Here is a 25,271-nt window from a genome sequence, read left to right on the forward strand (position 1 = left end):
TTGTTTCAGATTCAGAGTATCAGAAGGTTTTAGTAAGAATGACAGGGATTTCTAATGTTTAGTGCATTTTTCTTAATATATCTTGTCCCACCAGATGGCTGTATATTCATTCAAGAAAAACCAGATACTGCAATCTACATGATTAGGAACCAAGCTGAGAGTTGGAATTGCCGCTTGCCACCAGCCCCATTTCTGAAGGGCACAGCCTTCCATAGCTTGATGTGGCTCACAAGACAATCTTTTTTCCATCAGGTTTTCCAAGTTTTAGTGTTTATGCCACCAACACAGATAGTGTTTTGCCTGTCCCTGATTTTGATCCATATTGTACTACTCAAAATTATTGTAAAGGGAAAGGCTCAGAATAACACAGGCACAAACTAATGAACTCTGGATCTGATTGGGATACTGGGAGTGAGAGAAGAGAAAAACACAGAATGGAAATCTTATAGTTATTTCCCATGGGGAACAATAGGCAAAACACTGACAGTTTGCATTCCTTAAAAAAGATAATCTCTTTCTGGCTAGAGATAGGTCTGAAGCCTCCAGTGAACCCTGGTGACCTAAGCACTCTCTCTCCCAGGTTTTCATCATCAACCTGCTCCGAGACATCAAGTATTTCCACTTCCGACCTGTAATGGATACATATATCCAGAAGCACTTTGCTGGAGCCCTGGCATATAAGTAAGTTGCATTTAGTGTTATTATTAGGACTTGTGTTTGAGTACCAAGAAAGACTTTTTTTAAAAGTTCAGCCTGCAACCACATTCAGTTGACTTTTTTAATTTAATGTTTTTAATTATGGTAAAATATATGTAACATAAAATTTACCATTTTAACCATTTTCTAAGTTTATAATTCAGTGCCATTCGTATTGTTGTACAACCATCACCAGAATTCTATCCATCTCCAGAACTCTTCATTATATAAAGCTGAAACTCTGTAACAGTTAACAATAACTCCATTCCCCATTTCTCTCAGCCCCTAGAAACCACCATTCTACTTTCTATCTCTATGAATTTTGATTACTCTAAGTTCTTTCATGTAGGAGGAATCATAGTGTATTTGTCCTTTTGTGAGTAGATATTTCAGTGAACATAATTTCTTCATATTTCATCCATGTTGTAGCATTTGTCAGATTATATTATATATGTATATATATTTATTTACATATTTTTATATAAAATCAATCACATTTTATCTATTCATCTGTCTATCCATTGATGGACAAGTGGATTACTTCTACCTTTCAGCATTTTTTAAAAGTGCTCCAATGAATATGAATGTACAAATATATCTTTTTTGTTGTTGTTTATTTATTTATTTATTTATTAGTTCTAATCAGTTATACATGACAGTAAGAAGCTCTGTGATTCATTGTATACAAATGGAGCAGAATTTTTCAATTCTCTAGTTGTACATGAAGCAGAGCCACACCATTTGTGCAATCATACATGTACCAGTGATGTCCATCTCATTCAACCATTTTTCCTACCTCTTTGCCCCCTACCCTCTCCCCTTTGCCCCATCCAAAGTTCCTCCACTTATCCCTGTGCACCCCCCTCCATATGAATTAGCATTCACTTATAAGAGAAAGCATTTGCCCCTGGTATTTTGAAATTGACTTATTTCATATAGCATGATATTCTCTAACTCCATCCATTTACCTGCAAATGCCATAATTTTATTCTCTTTTAATTCTGAGAAATATTCCATTGTGTATATGTACCACAATTTCTTTATCCATTCATCTATTAAAGGGCATCTAAGTTGCTTCCATAGTTTAAAAATCATGAATTATGCTGCTAAAACATTGACGTGTCTGTGGTACTAGTATGCTGTTTTTAAGTCTTTAGGGTATAGATCAAGGAGTGGGATAGCTGGGTCAAATGGTTGTTCCATTCCAACTTTTCTAAGGAATCTCCATACTGCTTTCCAGATTGATTGCACTAATTTTCAGTCCCACCAGAAATGTATGAGTGTGCCTTTCTCCCACATCCTCGCCAACAGTTACTGTTGCTTGTATTCTTGATAACTGCCATTCAGACTGGAGTGAAATGAATCTTGAGTAGTTTTAATTGGCATTTCTGTAAATGTTGAACATTTTTTTCATATATTTGTTGATCGATTGTATTTCTTCTTCTGAGAAGTGTCTATTCAGTTCCTTAGCCCATTTGTTGATTGGGTTGTTTGCTTTTTGGTGTTAAGTTTTTGGGGGGATCTTTAGATATCCTAGAGATTAGTGCTCTATCTGATGTGCATGTGGTAAAAATTTGCTCCCATTCTGTAGGCTTTCTCTTTTCACTTTACTGTTTCTTTTGCTGAAAAGAAGTTTTTCAGTTTGAATCCATCCCATTTATCAATTCTTTATTTTATTTCTTACGCTTTAGGAGTCTTGTTAAGGAAGTCAGGGCCTAATCTGACATGATGACGATTCAGGCCTACTCTTTCTTTTATTAGGGATAGGATCTCTGGTCTAATTCCTAGGTCCTTAATCTACTTTGAGATTTGTGCATGATGAGTGATAGGGGTTTAGTTTAGTTTCATTTTGCTGCATATGGATTTTCAGTTTTCCCAGCAGCATTTGTTGAAGAGGCTATATTTTCTCCAATACATGTTTTTGGCATCTTTGTCAACTATGAGGTATTTATGTGGGTAGACGTTTGATAGCATCTTCAGTTTCATTGCTTGAAATTGATGTTTAAATTTTCTTTCTTTATTAAATTTTTTATTTGAAATGATCTATTTAAATATTCTTTGTCCTCTTGATTCAAGTTGGGTCGGTCATATGTCTCTAGAAATTTATCAATATCTTCAAGATTGTGATGTCTCCTGCTTCACTCTTCTTGCTAAGGATGGTTTTGGCTCTTCTGGGTCTCTTATTTTTCTAAGTGATTTTCATGATTGCTTTTTCTATTTCTATAAGGAATGACATTGGGATTTTAATTGGAATCACATTGAATCTGTGTAGCACTTTGGGTAGTATGGCCATTTTGACAATATTGATTCTGCCTATCCAAGAGCATGGGAGATCTTTCCATCTTCTGAGGTCTTCTTCAATTTCTTTCTTTAGTGTTCTGTAGTTTTCACTGTTGAGGTCTTTCACTTGTTAGATTGATTTCCAAGTTTTTTTAGGTTATTATGATGGGGTAGTTTTACTAATTTGTCTTTCAGAGGATTCATCACTGATATATAGAATTGCATTTGATTTAAGAGTATTGATTTTATATCCTGCTACTTTGCTGAATTCATTTATTAATTCTAGAAGTTTTCTGGTTGGAATTTTTGGATCCTCAAGTATAATTTCTCATTTTTCTGATTGTACAGGTTGCAGAATCACATTGGTCATACAGTCAGTAATTTCTACTTTATTCTGCTGCCCTTCCTATCCCCCCTTCCCCTCTCCTCCCCTCCCAATCTAATGAGACACACTTCTCTTTTTTGTTTTTTCCTCACAACATCATACATGTATTCTGTATAACGATGAGGGTCTCCTTCCATCTTCCGTGCAAATCCCCTTCTCCCTCCTTTTCCCTCCCACCTCTCTTCCCTATTTAGTGGTAATCTTCTTCTCATGCTCTTCCTCCCTATCCCATTTTGAGTCACCCCCCTTATATCAGAGAAGACATTCAGCATTTTTTTTAGGGATTGGCTAACTTCACTTAGCATAATCTGCTCTAATGCTATCCATTTCCCTGCAAATGCCATGATCTTGTTATTTTTTAGTGTTGAGTAATATTCCATTCTATATAAATCCCACTTTTTTAATCCATTCATCTATTGAAGGGTATATAGGTTGGTTCCACAGTCTAGCTGTTGTGAATTGTGCTGCTATAAACATTGATGTGGCTGTGTCCCTGTAGTATGCTCTTTTTAGGTCTTTTGGGTATAGTCCAAGAAGGAGAATAGCAGGGTCAAATGGTGGTTCCATTCCCAGCTTTCCAAGGAATCTCCATACTGCTTTCCAAATTGGCTGCACCAATTTGCAGTCCCACCAGCAATGTATGAGTGTACCTTTTTCCCTGCATCCTCGCCACAGTCTATGTCTTTTAATTGATGAATTTAGGCCATTGACATTCAGGGTTATTATTGAGACATGGTTTGTATTCCCAGTCATTTTAGTTTATTTTTGGTTTTTAACATCACATGGTTTCTTCTTTGATTGGACTTTCCTTTAGTGTAGTTCTTCCCTTTGCAGATTTTTCATTGTTGTTTTTCATTTCCTCTTCATGGAATATTTTGCCAAGAATATTCTGTAGTGCCGGCCTTCTTGCTGTAAATTCTTTTAACTCTTGTTTATTTCATCATCAAATCTAAAGCTTAATTTTGCTGGATATAAAATTCTTGCTTGGCATCCATTTTCTTTCAGAGCTTGATATATACTTTTCCAGATCTCTTGCTTTGAGGGTCTGTGTTGAAAAATCTGCTGAGATCCAAATTGGTCTTCCCCTATATGTAATCTGATTCCTCTCTTGCAGCCTCTAAAATTCTATCCTTATTCTGTATTCTAGGCATTTTCATTATAATGTGCCTTGGTGTAGATCTGTTGTGATTTTATACATCTGATATCCTATAAGCCTCTTGTATTTGATTTTCCAATTCATTCTTCATGTTTGGGAAATTTTCTGATATTATTTCTGTTGGGAGTCGCCCCGGCTCCAAAGACTAACTTCCCATCCCCCAAGAAGAGCCGTCCAATGGTGAGCCCTGCTGGCTCACATGATCCTGCGGTCCAATGGTGAGCCCTGCTGGCTCACATGATCCTTACCCACCAATCAGACTAGCCCTGCTGGCTCACATGATCCTTACCCACCAATCAGACTAGCCCTGCTGGCTCACCTGATCCTACCCACAAATCAGAAAGCACCCCATGCCAACTGTCAAACGACCCCTGGCTCTATAAATATGCAGATCTGTTCCTCAATAAACGGGCATTTGCTCCGAGAATGAGCCTTGTTCGCTCTTTCAATTTCATTGAAGAGATTGTGCATTCCTTTGGTTTGAATCTCTGTGCCTCCCTCTATCCCGATAAATCTTAGATTTGGTCTTTTGATGTTATCCCATAATTCTTGGATGTTCTGTTCATGGTTTCTTACCATCTTCACTGTGTGGTCAACTTTATTTTCAAGATTGTATATTTTATCTTCATTGTCTGAGGTTCTGTTTTCCAGGTGATCTAGTCTGTTGGTGATGTTTGAGTTTTTTATTTGGTTTATTGTTTCCTTTTATTTGCAGGATTTCTGTTTGTTTGTTTGTTTTTCAGAATCTCCATCTCTTTCTTGAAATAATAATCTGCTACCTGTATTTGCTCTCTTGTCTCTTTGTTGAGAGTGATCAATTTTTGCCTGTATTTGCTCACTTAGATCATTCGTTAATTCGCAGATCATTTTAATTATGTACATTCTGAATTCCTTCTCTGACATTTCATCTACTGCACTGTTGATGGATTCTATTGTTGTAGTATCTTGGTTTGGGGTACTTTCTCTCTTGTTTTTTCATGTTGTCTATGTGTCTTCCTCTCTTGCCATGCAGATCTAAGGTATTGCAGCTTCTACCTTATAGTCTTGTAGTATCCCTTCAGTTTGCCAATATCTCACCTTTAAGTGAGGGGAGGGTATATCAATGTTTATAGCACCCAATACAACCAATATGCAGCCATAAATCAATTAGCTTCTATTTGGAAGCTATAAACAGAAATGATGAGTTCAGTTATCTTCTACCATATAATCAGTAAGTTTGCATAATGGTTTACAGTTTCTAATGGTAGACAGAGAGAGGGGTAGGCTGTGATGTTTATGAGGTAGGACATGAGAATATAGAGGTATTAGATTATATGACTAATTAAAGGTAGTCAAAAGAAGTTGGCCGTTAGCAGGAGGAAAAACAAGAGAGGCAACCCCATCCAAGGCTCCCCAGTACCTCTGCAACAGGATAGCATCTGTTAACGTACCTAGTAGAGATATCTCTGGTGCAGTGGGCCTTGTTGATGGTTTTCCAAGTCCTGGTTGTTGTCCCTAGATAGAAGTGGCCATGTCCCTAGTTGGTGGTGGCAGTAGCATCAAGCCTGTAGGTACCTTGATGTTGGGCTTCCAGATCCTAGTCAGTGTCCCAAGGTGGAAGCTGCCCCAACTAAAGATGGTGGAGGAAGCAGCATAAGTAACCCAAAATGGCAGTGGAGGTGTCCCAAGATGGAGGCAACCACTTTCAGAGATGGGGCTGGAAGGATGGGCTGTACCATGGCATTTGGGTGGCCTATTTAGTGATGCTGCAGTGTGGCATGCAGTACTGCAATGGGCAGCTTGCCTCTTGGCCCTGTTTGATGTCCTGTGGTGGAGATTACTACATGGTGAGGGCTATGACAGTGACTATAATGTCCCAAAATGGAGGCAGTTTGGGTGGAGCCACATGTTGGTGAATAGGAAACCACAGGGTTGTGTTCCTCTCTGGGTTGGCAGGCCACGCAGTGTAGGTCAGACCTCTACAAATATATTTTCTCTCGGCGGACACAACATCTTTTGTTGGTATGTGGTGCTGAGGATCTACAAATATATTTTCAAGACCCTGATTTTACTTCTTTAGGTATTCACTCAAAAGTGGAATGAATGTCTGGATCATATGGAAATTCTGTCTGTTTAATTTTTTGAGAAATGACCATACTGTTTTCAATAGTAGCTGCACCATTTTATATTCCCAACAGAACACATAGGTTATAATTTCTCCACATTTCACTAATACTTGCTATTACCTGTTTGTTTTTTGTTTGTTTGGGGCTTTTATGTTTGTTTGTTTGTTTGTTTTGTGTGTGTGTGTGTGTGTGTGTGTGTGTGTGGTGCTGGAGATTGAACTCAAGGCCTTGTGCATGGGAGGCAAGCACTCTACCAACTGAGCTCTATCACCAGCCCCATTACCTGGTTTTTTGAGAGTAGCCATCCTAGTTAGTGGGAAGTGGTATCTTTTTGTCATTTGCATTTGCATTTCCGTAATACTTAGTGATGTTGAGTATCTTTTTGTTTGCTTATTGGCCATTTATATGTCTTCTTTGGAGAAATATATATTTATCTTATTTTTTAATCAGATTTTTGTTGTTGTTGTTGTTGTCATAGAGATGTAGGAGTTCTTTATATTCTCCGGATATTGGCATCTTGTAAGTTGTATGATATATAAATAATCATTCCTAAATCCAGTGTCATGAAGCTTTCCCCCTGTTTTCTTTCAGGAGTTTTTTTTTTTTTTTTGTCTAGTTTTAGCTCCATTTTGAGTTGATTTTGTATATTGTATAAGAAAAGTATCAAACTTTACTCATTTTGCACATGGATATACAATTTTCCCAGTATCATTTGTTGGTCTTTTTCTCATTGAATGGACTAGACATTCTTGTTGAAAATTATTTGGCCATCCATGGGAAGGTTTTCCGGGATGTTTTATCCCACTAATGTAGATATCTGTCTTTATGTCAGTACAACATTGTTTTAATTTCAATAGCTTTGTACTAAGTTTTGAAATCAAGAAGTATGAGACTTTTGTTCTTTTTCTTCAAGATTGTTTTGGCTATTCTGGGTCCTTGAGATTCCATATGAATCTTAGCATGGCATTTTCTATTTCTGAAAGAAAAAAGTATTGACATCTTAGCAACATTAAGTCTTTCAATATATGAACATGGGATGTCTTTCCATGTATAGGTCTTTTCTTTAATTTCTTTCAGCAACATTGAGTAGCTATTTGTGTACAAGTCTTTCACCTCCTTACCTTTATTCCTAATATTTTATTCCTTTTGATGCTATTATAAATGGAAATTTTTTTTCAGATTGTTCATTGTTAGTATACAGAAACACAACACATTTTTCTGTGTTGTTCTGTGTCCTGAAACTTTGCTGAATTCATTATTAGTCTAACTTTTTTCCCCCAGCACTGGGGATTGAATCCATGGGTAGTCTACTACTGAGCTACATCCCCAGCACTTTTTTTTTTTTTTGAGTTGGGGTCTTGCTATGTTGTCAAGGTTGGCTGCAAATTTGCAATTCTCCTGCCTCTGCCTCCCGAATTGCTGAAATTACAGGCATGCACCACTGCAACCAGCCTCTTGTGGAGTCTTTAGTGTTTGTACATTTGAGATCATGTCACCTGAAAACAGAGAAAATTTTTCATTCTGCTTTCTAATTTGGGTACCTTTTATTTATTTTTTTCTTAATTATTGCTCTGGGTTGAAATCCCAGCACATGTTGGGGAAAAAAAGTGGCAAAAGCAAGCATCCTTGTCTTATTCTTGATCTCAGAGGAAAAGCTTTCAGTCTTTCACTTTTGGGTATGATGTTAACTGCGGGCTTTCGGCTGACATTTTAAACCATAGTTTATTACATAGTTGGTGTACTTTTCCTTCTAAGAAATGATGGTGAAGTTGCTAATAATAAGTCTTACTTTTCCTATGAGAAACATCTGAGTAGTTAAATACAGTACTCTCAAGTAAATGCCAAAAAAATAGACAGTCACTAAAAAAAAAATAATAATTGGTAAACAAATATGGGAAACATATTATCTAAGACAATTGAAACAATAAGAAATAACCATTTCTTTTATGAAATTAGCACAAATTAAAATTGTTTTTTATTTTTTAGTTCATTACAATTATAAATAACAATGGGATTCATTTTGACATATTCATAAATGCATATAACATAATTTTCTCCACTTCAATCCCAATGCTACCCCTTTCCCTCTCCTTATCCACCCCTGTTCTTCTTTCTTTACTCTATTAATCTTCCTTCTATTTACTTAATTGTTTTTTAATTGGTGTATTTTAGTTATATAGAAAATTGGAATGCATTGTGATATATTCATTACATGCACATAGCATGATTCAGTCAACTTTACTCCCCTGTTCTTCCTCTCCTCCCTCCTCCTTGGTCCCCTGCTTCTACTATTCTGATCTCCCTTCTATTATTGAGATCCTCTTTTTTAAATTTCTTTTTTCTCTTTAGCTTCCACATATGAGAGAAAATATTCAACCTTTGATTCTCTAAGTCTGGTTTATTTCACTTAGCATGATGCTTTCCAGTTTTATGCATTGCCAGTAATTACATAATTTATTTATTCTTTATGGCTGAGTAGAACTTCATTGTGTATACACCACATAACAAGCAAAGATTTTTCTCCCATTCTGTAGCTCTCTCTTCATGTTCTTGATTTTTCCCTTTGCTGTGTAGAAGCTTTTTCATTTGTCCAGATATTTCCCCCTGTGTTGCTGGGCTTCTTGCATGCTAGGAAAGTACTTGACCACCAATCTCTATCCCCAACCCAGAAGCTATTTAAGGCTATCCCACTTATTGATTCTTGGTCTTATTTCTCGAGCTTCAGGAGTCTTATTAAGGTTGTTGGTGCCCATGACCAACACACAGGCAACACATGCCTATGTGTTGGAGTATTGTTCCTATGTTTTATTCTAGCTGTTTCACTGTTTCTGACATAATTCCTAGGTCTTTGGCCCACTTTGAGTTGATTTTTGTGCAGGGTGAGAGGTAGGAAATCTAGTTTTATTCTTCTACATATAGCTATCCAGTTTTTTCAGCACCAATTTGTTTAACATGTTGTCTTTTCTCTAAAGTATGCTTTTGTCAAGTTTGTCAAGGATCAAATGACTGAATTTATGTATGTTTGTTTCTGTGTTTTCTAGTATATTCCATTGGCCTTCATACCTGATTTTATGCCAACATCATGCTCTTTTTGTTTCTATAGCTCTGTAGTATAAATTGATATCAGGTATTGTGATGCCTCCAGTCTCACTCTTGTTGCACAGGATTGCTTAGGCCATCCTGACTCTTTTATTCTTCCATGTAAATTTTAGTGCTGTGAAGATTGTCATTGGAATTTTGATGGGGATTTCATTGAATCTGTAGATTGCTTTTGGTAATATGATCATTTGAAGATATTAATTCTGACTATTCATGAACATGTTAGGTCTTTTCATCTTGTAAGTTCTTCTTCAATTTATTTCTTCAGTGTTTTATAATTTTCAATGTAGAGATCTTTTACCTCCTTAGTTATATTTATTCCTAAGTGAAATTAATAGCACAGTTATTGAAACATAAATAAAACCCAACAGTGGCAATGCTGTGGAGTCATTGGAATTCTGATACTTTGATATAATTTTGGAGAGCAGATGCTGTACTAAGTACTTTGTGTTTGAGATGTACTGTTATTTTCTCCATATTTTAAATTAAAAGAATGAGTGAGGCACAGTGAAGGACATAACTTGCCTAAGGATGCAGGACTAGATACTGATTGGTCTCAGATGTGACCACAATCTGCACTCTTTCTTTCTTCTATGGTCTCTTGCCATATAAATATGTAGACCTACTGACCCAGAAATTCCATTCCTCTCAGGTGACTCAGTCCTCAGGAAATGAAGTAGATGGGATGGGATGACATATGGAACTGTTTGCTGTAATTCAGAGTCCATTGTTTACCAGTCAGTGCTGTATGTTCTGAAGACAGGCTTTAAGGGAAACAAAGTATACATTCAGTCCAAGTCTTTGAGAAGAGGAGAATGGGAAAGAGTGATGGTAATTGCTGATTAAAATGTAGCAATGCCTTATGGGTAAGGAATATTTGTCTCAGATAATCTCAAAATTTCACAGCTGAAATGGATTCATTACCTCATTCTAGCTCATCAACAGAATATTATTTCCTATTTGACTAATTCAGTGCTGAATTTCCTGTTTGACTAATTAAACATTTTAGTCTGCATTGCCTTTAGACTGAAGTGGGATCTCTGTAACTTTTCTCTTTTCTAGGGAGCTCATCCGCTGTTTGAAGTGGTATATGGACTGTTCAGCAGAATTGATTCGGCAGGACCATATTCAGGAAGCCATGCGGGTAATGTATTGAGCTTACCATACATAAGGAGCCCAAACCTGAAGTTAATGTGAGTAATTTCAGTGGTATAGTGTACAAAATAAGTGTAGATATCCTGCTTTCAGGAATGACTGCTTTGATCCACATAATTTCTGTTTCTTTACCTCAATTGTGCCCAGAAGATCTTTATTCCTGATAATACTGAAGTGGGAAGGAAGGATAGTGTATACATGGCTGCTGGTCATTTTCTCTTGCCAGATCAGTATCAGTCCAGTCCACTGGCTAAAATATTGTTAACACCTTCTAAGCCAATGTTGATAATAATATTGATTAGAATTAAGATTTTCTAACACTGTTTCCTTCTTTGGTGGTTACTAAACAGTATTTTTTGGAAATATTTTATGAAAAAGAACTAAATGTATGTGGGTATATTGAAAAGAAGATCATTTAAAAACCTTAGCCTTAGGAAGTAACTTGATTTTTCCATGGTCTAGGCCACCTGTCAGAACCCCTACTCAAACAAGTTCCCTGACAATGTACCCTGTTTTTGCATTGCTGGGTGATTCTAGTTGATATGGTCTTTTAGTCAGCTTTTTCGCTGCTATGACTAAAAAAATCCGACCAGAACAACTGTAGAGGAAAAAAGTTTTTTTGAGGGCTCATAGTTTCAAAGGTCTCAGTCCATTGATAACTGGCTCCCTTCCTCAGGGCTCAAGGTGAGGATGAATATCATGGCAGAGGAGTATGGTGGAGGGAAGCCGTTCACAAGATGATCAGAAAGCAGAGAGAGAGACTCCACTCATCATATACAAAATATATACCCCAAAGGAATGCCCCCAATGCCCCACCTTCTCCAGCCACACCCAACTTGCCTTCAGTCACCACTCAGTTAATCCCATCAACTGAGATTCATTAATCCCATCAACCGAGATTAATTAATTGATCCCATTGAAGGGATTAATTCACTGATTGGGTTAAGATTATCATAACCTAATCATTTATTTTATAAACCTTCTTTCATTGTCTCACACATGAGCTTTTAGGAGACACCTCATATCCAAACCATAACACATGGAACTGTCTTCACTGTCAGTTAACTTCACTATCTGGTAACTTCTTTTCATGGCTACTGCTTCTGTTATAGAGAACCATATATAACACTGTTGGTCTCTCTTTTGCTCAGAAGTTTCCCAGAAAGCTGTTGTGTCCTCTGGGAACTTAAAGCAAAACCATGTTTTTTCATTCTGTCCCTGTCTTTTCTTGTACTTTTTTGTGTTGTTTTTCCACAATATTTTCCCATCCTTTCCACATACCAATAAAATAAAAATGGCAGCGAAGTAGTTCTGCTATTTCTCTTCTTCTTTTAATTTTACATCATCTATACCAAGTATAGGGCCTGTGTTTTTGTTCTTCAGAACAATTTGAAAGGTCAAAATCAAGTCATAGATTATGTGTTTACCCTGCCTGTTCTCTGCATGTTTTGTAAAAATCTGAAGCCACAAGTCTTATTTTTACCATCGTTTATACAAATGTCAACTGAGGAGTCACCATTAGTTCTGGGTACTAAGATGCAAAAAAGAGTAAGACCATCCAAGCCCTTGAAGAATACATCAGCAGTATCCTAAGGGGAAGTAGGCAAAAACACAGATGTAGAACAGGGTGCTGAGTGTAATGTGAGATTTAGGACCTAGATTCTGTTCTCAGAACCCCAGCACTTGTTCCCCTATCATAATTGAAAGCACAAAAGTTGAGTTAATACACAAGATTCTATATGAGCCCCTGAATTAATTGCTTAGAGATACTGTAGAAAGCATCACAGAAGTTTTCTCCTGATAATTGTGCAGTCAATATTGCTTGAGACCTGCCATCCATGTACCCATTTGGAATTCAACATGTACCCATTCAGAAAAGGCTAAGCCTTCATTCAAGTGGGTAAAGATAAACAATAAGCATGTAAAACAGATAAATACACAAGGTTGGTTTAAAAAGCTACTATGAAGGAAATAAACCAGACTTTTGGATAGCTGTCTGGAGAGGAAGGTATACTTCAGATCAAGGGCTGAGGGAAGGCTTCTGAGAAAGCAACCTCTGAGGTAAAAATGAGTATTAAGAGCTGGGGGACAAGCATTCCAGGCTGAGAAAGCAGCATGTTTAAAAAGCTTAGGCTTTCAAGGAAAGTTTTTCAAGAAAAGCTTAGGTTTCCAAGGCAGCCAATATGACAAAGCAGGGACTTTCTAATGCTATATTGGATATGTGAAATGACAGGGAAAATTGAGTCTGATTCTAAGGGGTCTGGATTTAGTTGCATTGATGACAAGGCCATTTGTGGAAGTGGGGGATTCTGGAGAAGATCAGTTTTCATTAGGAATAAGAGTGCCATTTCAGGGAACACTTTTTTGAGATACTTTCATACTTGCTCTTGACATTTCACAGTTGCTCTCATGCATCTTACATTAAGATTTTATCATCCCATTTCTCCTTTTTCACTTGCATATTTCACTCTGCAAGTTTCCTTGTCCAAATTAGTAAGTCTGTCTAATCCTGTTTTCATCCTTCTTCCCAGGAAGCATGCTCCAACCCAATACCTCTCATTCTAGCATCTTAAACTGTGGAAAAATATTTTTTATTACTATTTATTCAATATATTTGCTACTCACAATCCCATTTTTCCTTTCACTTTCAGAATCATGACCTTTAAAAATAGGTTCTGATGAAAATAGGATTATTTTCTTGTTATATTGTTTGTTCACATATGAGTGACTTGTAGAGTAGTATCATTATAGACTTGAGAATGGCTTTTGAGCAGGTGTTCCACAAAGATAGCACATTTTTTGCTGCTGAGTTTTGTCAATTCCTGTGATAAAGAGATATTTTAAATAAATACATAAATAAAAGGCTACTGGATCTAGATCATAAGCATGGGCCAAGCTGCAGGGACTTCTTAGGATCACATTCTGCTCCCAAGCCATTTTGTGGGAACTTTGTCTTCTATATTGTTCGTGAAGTACTTATGGAAGGTGTGCTGATGGGGAATGGCCCATCAGCTTCTATGCAATCTGTGACAAGTTTTCTCCAGACTTCTGTAACCTCTGATGAGAAGGTAGGCATTGTACTAGACCCTGGCTTTTTCTCAAAAGATACAGAAGACTCCTTAAAGGATATTCTTGCAATAAACTCAAAAGTAGTTGTATCTTTGCCTTGAAGCCTTGTATTTTCAGAATTGAGAAACTTAATTTTCTTTTCATCCTGAATTCAGCTCTATCCATAATAGCCTGTGTCTCCTTAATTCCAAAATTTCACAAAATAATTGTAAAATATTTTATTTTTCTCCCAGTAAGAAAAGAGTTGCTGCTTAGTGACAATTTGGATTTTGGGGGAAATTATTTAAAGATAAAGTATCTAATAATGAAGAATACAAACAATAATAAATGCTGGCAAGGTTGTGGGGAGAAAAGTACACTTGTGTGCTTTTGCTTTTGCAAACTAGTACAACCACTATGAAAAGCAATATGGAAATTCCAAAAAAAAAAATAGGGATGGATAGGTAGAAGATGGCGGCAGGAAGGGAGTGAGCCGCTCCGTGCCCCGCGCCGCTGCGCCCGCAGCGTGTGTTGCCACGACTTAAAAGAAAAAGTAAAGATCGTTAAAGGAGATCTGTCGACAAAGACTAAGCACCGTGTCAAGAAAGGGGCCTAGGTGGAGAGAGTCCCGTCACGACTCCAGCCAAGGTGGAGTGAGTCCATCACGACTCCAGCGCAAGAGCAGTAAGGCTGCAGCCCCCGAGCTGCCCGGCTCTCTCCGCCCCTTTTCCCTCTCCTCTCTGCCTTTGCGCCTTGCTTTTCTCCCATTGTCTCTCCTCCCACGCTCACTCCCTGAATCGGGATCTCAATTTCTTTCCCCCGCCCTGCCCAGTCACCCGGCCCTCGTGGGCCCCACGGCGCTGCCTCCCCTCCCCCAGCCCGCACCCCCTCCCCGGGTGTCCCGAGGGCCGCAGCTGGGCCGCTGCCGCCCCCGCCGCTTCCTGCGGAGCAAGTTAGAGCAGACTCTTCACCGCGAGTGAGCCGCCGACCCGCCGAGCAAAATGGAACAGCTGATAAGATGAGTGACAATTTAAAATCTAAGTGATCCAACATGGCAGTGGAAGTGGAGAGATCAAGTCTCTAACCCCTTCAGCTGCGCGGGCATAGGGAGAAGTAAACTGTCAAAATGCTGCTTGCTCAGGACCACTAGGCAATGTTGAGCTGACGTGGATCTGGGGCGAACAGTCTGGGCTTCTCAGAACACACCGAGCCCGGATCGGCTGCACTCAAGCTCCGATTCACCTGCTTCTCGTGACTCAGCACTAACGATCCCGCTGAAATAACTAGTCGGCCCGCCTGAACTTACAGAGGTAAAAGCCAACTGAGCACGATAGCCAGACCGAGGGAATCAGGAGTGACGCGGGACAAGCGGCGCAGAACTCCCGGCTACCGCTCCTACCTGTGCTGATAACTGAGGTCCCTTGCACCAGCTACCAGGGGAGTTGCTACCAGAGGGCAAACAAATTCGCTGGGGGTTCACAGCCCCAAGCCCTACAAACTTAGGGTTTGAGGAAGGGAAACAGGGAGAGTGTGCCCAGGCTTTCATGAAAACAGGGCTCCCAGGAACAGCAGACCTGGCGTGTAGCCAGTATTGTGGTGAGTGTCACAGGTGAGCAGGGCCTGGCTTGAGGAAACAAAAGAGAAGGCCCCAGGCACTCAGGATTGGAGACCCGCACAGTCTGGGAGGAAGAGCTACTGCACAGTGATTGGATCCCACCTATCGAGAAGAGAAGCTTGGCCTAGTGGGCACAGCTCCACCTACTGGAAGAAAAGTTAATCGAGCTCTATGACTGCATTTATTATTTTTTTTTTATTATTATTATTTTATTTTATTTTATTTTATTTTTTTGTTGTTGTTGTTGTTGTTCTTTAACTTTTTTATTAGTGTTTTCAATTTTTTAATTCTTTTTATTTTATTATAATTACTATTATTTTTTAAACTTTAATTTCCATTTTTTTATTATCATTATAATTTTTTTAATTTTTGTTTTTTCTCTTTTTCTTTCTTTATTTTCAATTTTTTTCTTTTGTCTTTTCATTTTTTTTCAATTTTCTTATTCCCCCTTCCTTGAATTCTACGTGCCTACACTCATTCTCTTTAGTGACTTCTTCCCTTCCCTTCTAATATCTTTCCTCCCAAGCATCAAATAAATTTATAAGAGTAAACAGTAACTCAGCAGTCAAACAGAACAAGAAGTAATATGAGCAGCATTAAAAAATCAAGGAAGAAAAGGAGTACAAACAATGAAGGACAGCCTAAATATTCAGGAGGACCTAGAGTCATCAGAAAAATGGCCATATAAGGAACTCAAGGAATACCTTAGACAGATGGAAAGGAACCTTAAAGAGGATACGAGACAGCAAATCCAAACAGCGAAAGATCACATTGAAAATGAATTACATAAACAGATAAAAGAAGAAGTTAAGCATCTTTATCAGGAGATAGAGATTATAAAAAATCAAACAATAATTCTAGGAATGAAGGAAACGATAAACCAAATTAAAAACTCAATTGAGAGTATCACTAACAGAGTGGATCAAGTAGAAGCCAGAACGTCAGATAATGAAGACAAAATATATCATCTTGAAAAGAGTCTAGCCAACTCAGATAGGCTGGTAAAAAATCATGAGAAAAACATCCAAGAGATTTGGGATAACATAAAAAAACCAAACTTACGAGTCATCGGGATAGAGGAAGGTACAGAGATTCATACCAAGGGAATGAGTAACCTGCTGAATGAAATAATTACAGAAAACTTTCCAGAAATAAAAAAGGAAACAGATATACAAATTGTAGATGCATACAGGACACCGAGCACACAAAATCACAGTAGACCAACGCCAAGACACATTGTTATGAAGATATCCAATATACAGAACAAAGAGAAAATATTAAAAGCTACAAGAGAAAGGAGGCAGATTACATTTAGGGGTAAACTAATAAGGTTAACAACGGATTTTTCATCACAGACGCTGAAAGCGAGAAGATCCTGGAACAACGTATTTCAAACACTGAAAGACAATGGATGCCAACCCAGAATTCTGTATCCAGCAAAATCAAGCTTCAGGTACAACAACGACATAAAAATCTTTCATGATAAACAAAAGCTAAAAGAATTTGTAGCCAGAAAACCAGCATTGCAAAGCATCTTGAGCAAAACACTACAGGAGGAAGAAATGAAAAACAATGACAAAACCATCAGTGGGAAGTGTCTCGGTAAAGACAGAGGACGGGGGGAAAGCTAATCATGGAGAAATAAACTAAATTAGAAAAAAAAAGATAAATAATCAAACATGGCAGGAAGTACAAACCATATATCAATAGTAACTCTACACGTTAAAGGCTTAAACTCTCCAATAAAGCGACATAGGCTGGTAACATGGATTAAAAAAACAAATCCAACAATATGCTGCCTCCAGGAGACACATCTGATTGGAAAAGACATACACAGGCTCAAGGTGAAAGGTTAGGAAAAAATATACCACGCACACGGTCCTCGTAAGCAAGCAGGGGTGGCCATCCTCATATTGAATAAAATTGACTTCAAGACTAAGTTAATCAAAAGGATAAGGAAGGACATTATATACTGTTAAAAGGAACCACTCACCAACAAGACATAACAATTATCAATATTTATGCACCAAATAATGGTGCTGCGATGTTCATAAAACAAACTCTCCTCAAGTTCAAGAATCAAATAGACCACAACACAATAATTATGGGTGACTTCAACACACCTCTCTCACCATTGGACAGATCCTCCAAACAAAAATTGAATAAAGAAGCTATAGAACTCAATATCACAATCAATAACCTAGACTTAACTGACATATATAGAATATATCAACCATCATCATGTGGATATACTTTTTTCTCAGCAGCACATGGATCCTTCTCAAATATAGACCATACATTATGCCATAGGACAACCCTCAGTAAATATAAAGGGGTGGAGACAATACCATGCATTTTATCTGATCATAATGGAATGAAACTGGAAATCAATGATAAAAGAAGGAAGGAAAAATCCTACATCACATGGAAAATGAACAATATGTTATTGAATGATCAATGGGTTACAGAAGACATAAAGGAGGAAATCAAAAAATTCTTAGAGATAAATGAAAATACAGACACAACATATCAGAATCTATGGGACACAATGAAAGCAGTTTTAAGAGGGAAATTCATCGCCTGGAGGTCATTCCTCAAAGAAAAAAAGAAAAAAAACAACAAATAAATGAGCTCACACTTCATCTCAAAGCCCGAGAAAAGGAAGAGCAAAACAACAGCAAATGTAGCAGAAGGCAAGAAATAATTAAAATCAGAGCGGAAATCAATGAAATTGAAACAAAAGAAACTATTGAAAAAATTAACAAAACTAAAAGTTGGTTCTTCGAAAAAATAAATAAGATCGACAGACCTTTAGCCATGCTAACGAAGAGAAGAAGAGAGAGAACTCAAATTACTAACATACGGGATGAAAAAGGCAATATCACAACAGATTCTACAGAAATACAGAAGACAATTAGAAATTATTTTGAAAAGCTATATTCCAATAAAATAGAAGATAGTGAAGACATCGATAAATTTCTTAAGTCATATGATTTGCCCAGACTGAGTCAGGAGGATACACACAATTTGAACAGACCAATATCAATGGATGAAATTGAAGAAGCCATCAAAAGACTACCAACCAAGAAAAGCCCAGGACCGGATGGGTATACGGCGGAGTTTTACAAAACCTTTAAAGAAGAATTAATACCAATACTTTTCAAGTTATTTCAGGAAACAGAAAAAGAGGGAGCTCTTCCAAATTCATTCTATGAGGCCAACATCACCCTGATTCCGAAACCAGACAAAGACACCTCAAAGAAAGAAAACTACAGACCAATATCTCTAATGAACCTAGATGCAAAAATCCTCAATAAAATTCTGGCGAATCGAATACAAAAACACATCAAAAAAATTGTGCACCCTGATCAAGTAGGATTCATCCCTGGGATGCCAGGATGGTTCAACATACGGAAATCAATAAATGTTATTCACCACATCAATAGACTTAAAGATAAGAACCATATGATCATCTCGATAGATGCAGAGAAAGCATTCGACAAAGTACAGCATCCCTTTATGTTCAAAACATTAGAAAAACTAGGGATAACAGGAACTTACCTTGACATTGTAAAAGCTATCTATGCTAAGCTTCAGGCTAGCATCATTCTGAATGGACAAAAGTTGAAGGCATTCCCTCTAAAATCCGGAACAAGACAGGGATGCCCTCTGTCACCACTTCTATTCAATATACTTCTCGAAACACTGGCCAGAGCAATTAGACAGACGAAAGAAATTAAAGGCATAAAAATTGGAAAAGAAGAACTTAAATTATCACTATTTGCAGATGACATGATTCTATACCTAGAAGACCCAAAAGGGTTTACAAAGAAACTACTAGAACTAATAAATGAATTCAGCAAAGTGGCAGGATATAAAATCAACACACATAAATCAAAGGCATTTCTGTATATCAGCGACAAAAATTCTGAAACGGAAATGAGGAAAAACACTCCATTCACAATATCCTCAAGAAAAATAAAATACTTGGGAATCAACCTAACAAAAGAGGTGAAAGATTTATACAATGAAAACTACAGAACCCTAAAGAGAGAAGTAGAAGAAGATCTTAGAAGATGGAAAAATATACCCTGTTCATGGATAGGCAGAACTAACATCATCAAAATGGCGATATTACCAAAAGTTCTCTATAGGTTTAATGCAATGCCAATCAAAATCCCAATGGCATTTCTTGTAGAAATAGATAAAGCAATCATGAAATTCATATGGAAAAATAAAAGACCCAAAATAGCAAAAGCAATTCTAAGCAGGAAGTGTGAATCAGGTGGTATTGCGATACCAGATTTCAAACTATATTACAGAGCAATAGTGACAAAAACAGCATGGTACTGGTACCAAAACAGGCGGGTGGACCAATGGTATAAAATAGAGGACACAGAGACTAATCCACAAAGTTACAACTTTCTTATATTTGATAAAGGGGCTATAAGCATGCAATGGAGGAAGGATAGCATCTTCAACAAATGGTGTTGGGAAAACTGGAAATCCATATGCAACAAAATGAAACTGAATCCCTTTCTCTCGCCATGCACAAAAGTTAACTCAAAATAGATCAAGGAGCTTGATATCAAATCAGAGACTCTGCGTCTGATAGAAGAAAAAGTTGGCTCCGATTTACAGATTGTGGGGTCGGGCTCCAAATTCCTTAATAGGACACCCATAGCACAAGAGTTAATAACAAGAATCAACAAATGGGACTTACTTAAACTAAAAAGTTTTTTTCTCAGCAAGAGAAACAATAAGAGAGGTAAATAGGGAGCCTACATCATGGGAACAAATTTTTACTCCTCACACTTCAGATAGAGCCCTAATATCCAGAGTATACAAAGAACTCAAAAAATTAGACAATAAGATAGCAAATAACCCAATCAACAAATGGGCCAAGGACCTGAACAGACACTTCACAGAGGAGGACATACAATCAATCAACAAGTACATGAAAAAATGCTCACCATCTCTAGCAGTCAGAGAAATGCAAATCAAAACCACCCTAAGATACCATTTCACCCCAGTAAGATTGGCAGCCACTATGAAGTCAAACAACAACAAGTGCTGGCAAGGATGTGGAGAAAAGGGTACACTTGTACATTGCTGGTGGGACTGCAAATTGGTGCGCCCAATTTGGAAAGCAGTTTGGAGATTCCTGGGAAAGCTGGGAATGGAACCACCATTTGACCCTGCTATTGCCCTTCTCGGACTATTCCCTGAAGACCTTAAAAGAGCACACTACAGGGATACTGCCACATCAATGTTCATAGCAGCACAATTCACAATAGCTAGACTGTGGAACCAACCCAGATGCCTTTCAATAGATGAATGGATAAAAAAAAAGTGGCATCTATACACAATGGAGTACTATGCAGCAATAAAAAATGACAAAATCATAGAATTTGCAGGGAAATGGATGGCACTAGAGCAGATTATGCTTAGTGAAGCTAGCTAATCCCTAAAAAATAAATACCAAATGTCTTCTTTGATATAATGAGAGCAACTAAGAACAGAGCAGGGAGGAAGAGTAGGAAGAAAAGAGTAACATTAAACAGAGACATGAGATGGGAGGGAAAGGGAGAGAAAAGGGAAATTGCATGGAAATGAAGGGAGACCCTCATTGCTATACAAAATTACATATAAGAGGTTGTGAGGGGAATGGGAAAATAAACAAGGAGAGAAATGAATTACAGTAGATGGGGTAGAGAGAGAAGATGGGAGGGGAGGGGAGGGGGGATAGTAGGGGATAGGAAAGGTAGCAGAATACAACAATTACTAATAGGGCATTATGTAAAATTGTGGATGTGTAACCGACGTGATTCTGCAATCTGCATTTGGGGTAAAATTGGGGGTTCATAACCCACTTCAATCTAATGTATGAAATATGATATGTCAAGAGCTTTGTAATGTTGTGAACAACCAATAAAAAAATGAATCTCAGAGAAAAAAAAAGAATCAACAAATGGGACTTTCTTAAACTGAAAAGTTTTTTCTCAGCAAGAGAAACAATAAGAGAGGTAAATAGGGAGCCTACATCATGGGAACAAATTTTTACTCCTCACACTTCAGATAGAGCCCTAATATCCAGAGTATACAAAGAACTCAAAAAATTAGACAATAAGAAAACAAATAACCCAATCAACAAATGGGCCAAGGACATGAACAAACACTTCACAGAGGAGGACATACAATCAATCAACAAGTACATGAAAAAATGCTCACCATCTCTAGCAGTCAGAGAAATGCAAATCAAAACCACCCTAAGATACCATTTCACCCCAGTAAGATTGGCAGCCACTATGAAGTCAAACAACAACAAGTGCTGGCGAGGATGTGGAGAAAAGGGTACACTTGTACATTGCTGGTGGGACTGCAAATTGGTGCGCCCAATTTGGAAAGCAGTTTGGAGATTCCTGGGAAAGCTGGGAATGGAACCACCATTTGACCCTGCTATTGCCCTTCTCGGACTATTCCCTGAAGACCTTAAAAGAGCACACTACAGGGATACTGCCACATCAATGTTCATAGCAGCACAATTCACAATAGCTAGACTGTGGAACCAACCCAGATGCCCTTCAATAGATGAATGGATTAAAAAATGTGGCATTTATACACCATGGAATATTACGCAGCACTAAAAAATGACAAAATCATGGAATTTGCAAGGAAATGGATGGCACTAGAGCAGATTATGCTTAGTGAAGCTAGCCAATCCCTAAAAAACAAATACCAAATGTCTTCTTTGATATAATGAGAGCAACTAAGAACAGAGCAGGGAGGAAGAGCAGGAAGAAAAGATTAACATTAAACAGAGACATGAGGTGGGAGGGAAAGGGAGAAAAAAGGGAAATTGCATGGAAATGAAGGGAGACCCTCATTGTCATACAAAATTACATATAAGAGGTTGTGAGGGGAATGGGATAATAAACAAGGAGGGAAATGAATTACAGTAGATGGGGTAGAGAGAGAAGATGGGAGGGGAGGGGAGGGGGGATAGTAGGGGATAGGAAAGGTAGCAGAATACAACAGTCACTAATATGGCAGTATGTAAAAATGTGGATGTGTAACCGATGCGATTCTGCAATCTGTATTTTGTGTAAAAATGGGAGTTCATAACCCACTTGATTCTAATGTATGAAATATGATATGTCAAGAGCTTTGTAATGTTGTGAACAACCAATAAAAAAAAAAGAATTGTAATGCAGGCCGGGATTGTAGCTCATGGTAGGGTGCTCGCCTAGTACCTGCAAGGCCCTGGGTTCAGTCCTCAGCACTACATAAAAATAAATAAATAAATAAATAAAGTTATTGTGTCAAATACAGCTAAAAAATAAAATTACAATTAAAAAAAATTGGGATGGAACCACCATATGACTCCTCCTCCTTGGTATTTTCCCAAAAGATATATATTTATATATATGTGTGTGTGTGTGTGTGTATGTACATATGTATCTATATCTGTATATATGTATAGATAGATAGATATATACACACACACACACACACACAATGGAGTTCTACTTAGCCATAAAGAAGAATTAAATTATGGTTGATGCTGGGTGCAGTGGCGGACACCTGTAATCCCAGCAGATCGGGAGACTAAAGCAGGAAGATTGTGAGTTCAAAGCCAGCCTCAGCAAATTAGTGAGGACCTAAACAAAATCAGCAAGACCCTGTCTCTAATAAAAATAATTAAAAAAAAAAAAAGGTTGGGGATGTGACTCATTGGTGAAGCATCCACTAAGCTCAATCCTCAGAACCAAAAAAAAGGAAAAGGAAAAGAAACTATAGTATTTGCCTATAAATGGATAGAAATGAAGAATATCATGCTAAATGAAATAAGTCAAACTCAGAAACTCAAAGCTCAAATGTTTTCTTTCGTGTAAAAGCTAGAATAAAATAAAAGAAAGTGGGAGGGAAGAATAAGATAACATAAATAACCACTCAAATATAAATTAACAGATGAGCAAAAGGAACTATAGTAGAGTAGAGGAAGGAGAATGGGAGAGTGGAGGGGAAACGGGGAGGGGAAAGGGATAGGGGAAGGGGATTTTATGAACTGAAATCAATTTCCTTGCATGTATGAGTTTGTCAGGAAGAACCCAACTACTATGTATAATTATAAAGCTCTAATTTTCTTTGTCTTTTTTAATTTGTTCTTTTTAATTATACACGACAATAGAATGTGTTTTGACATATCGTACATGGAGTTATATATGGAGTATAACTTCCCATTTTTGTGTTTGTACATGATATGGAGTTACACTGGCCACATATTCATATATGAACATAGGAAAGTTATGTCTGGTTCATTCTACTGTCTTTACCAATCATATCCCTTCCCCCTTCCCCCCACTCCACCCTGTCCAATCAGTGAACCTCCCCTCCTCCATTCCCTGCACTAATGTGAGTCAGCATCTGAATATCAGAGAGAACATTTTTGGCCTTTGGTTTTTGGGATTGGCTTATTTCACTTAGCATGATAGTCTCAAGTTCCATTTATTTACTGGCAAATGCCATAATTTCATTCTTCTTTATGACTAAGCAATACTCCATTGTGTATATGCCACATTTTCTTTATCTGTTCATCTGTTGAAGGGCACCTGGGTTGATTCCATAGCTTAGCTATTATGAATTGAGCTGCTATATTGATGTGGCCACATCAATGTAATATGCTGATTTGAATCCTCTGGGTATACACCAAGGAGTGAGATAACTTGCTTCCATTCCAAGTTTTCTGAGGAATCTCCATACTGCTTTCTAGAGTGGTTGCACCAATTTACAGTCCCATCAGCAATCTATAAGTGTACCTTTCTCCCACATCTTCACCAACATTTATTATTACTTGTATTCTCAATAATTGCCATTCTGACTGGAGTGAGATGAAATCTTATAGTAGTTTTTATTTGCATTTCTCTAATTGCTAGAGATATTGAACATTTATTCATATATTTATTGGTTGATTGTATTTCTTCTTCTGTGAAGTGTCTGTTCAGTTCTTTAGCCCATTTATTGTGTTATTTGTTTCTTTGATGTTACTTTTTTGAGTTCTTTATTTTTTTAATTGATTTTATTTTTTTAAATACACAACAGCAAATGCATTAGAATTCTTATTACACATATAGAACAAAAATTTTCATATCTTTGTTTATTAAGTATGTTCATGCCAATTCATGTCTTTATATACATACTGTATTTATTTTTTGCATTACAATTCTTATTACACATATATATCACAATTGTCATATCTCTGTTTGTATATAAAGTAGGTTGACACCCAATTTGTGTCTTCATACATGTACTTTGGATAATAATGTCCATCACATTCCACCATCCTTGCTAATCCCCTGCCCCCTCCCTTTCCCTCCCTCCCCTCTTCCCTATCTAGAATTCATCTATTTCTTTCATGTTCCCCCTCCCTACTCCACTGTCAGCCTCCTTATATCAGAGAAAACATTCAGCATTTGGTTTCTTGGGATTGGCTAACGTCACTTAGCATTATCTTCTCCAACGCCATCCATTTACCTGCAGATGCCATGATTTTAATCTCTTTTATTGCTGAGTAAAATTCCATTCTGTATATATGCCACTTTTTTAATCTATTCATCCACTGAAGGTTGGCTTCACAGTTTAGCTATTGTGAATTGTGCTGCTATAAACATTGATGTGGCTGTGTCCTTGTAGTATGCTGTTTTTAAGTCCTTTGGTTATAATCCAAGGAGA

At 37.5% G+C, this 25,271-nt stretch overlaps 1 protein-coding gene across 1 annotated transcript in view; it reads left to right on the top strand.

Annotated features, from left to right (window-relative positions):
- Nucleotides 1–25,271, top strand: part of DOCK3 (dedicator of cytokinesis 3) — a 695,231-nt gene that overhangs the window by 582,059 nt on the left and 87,901 nt on the right. The window contains exons 21-22 of the mRNA XM_081301421.1: nt 581–681; nt 10,784–10,865. Coding sequence (XP_081157547.1) covers nt 581–681; nt 10,784–10,865 — 183 coding nt within the window. The remainder of the gene's footprint in view (nt 1–580; nt 682–10,783; nt 10,866–25,271) is intronic.

This window comes from Spermophilus citellus (genome assembly GCF_964194105.1).
Source record: "Spermophilus citellus genome assembly, chromosome: 7".
NCBI classification, from domain to species: Eukaryota; Metazoa; Chordata; class Mammalia; order Rodentia; family Sciuridae; genus Spermophilus; species Spermophilus citellus.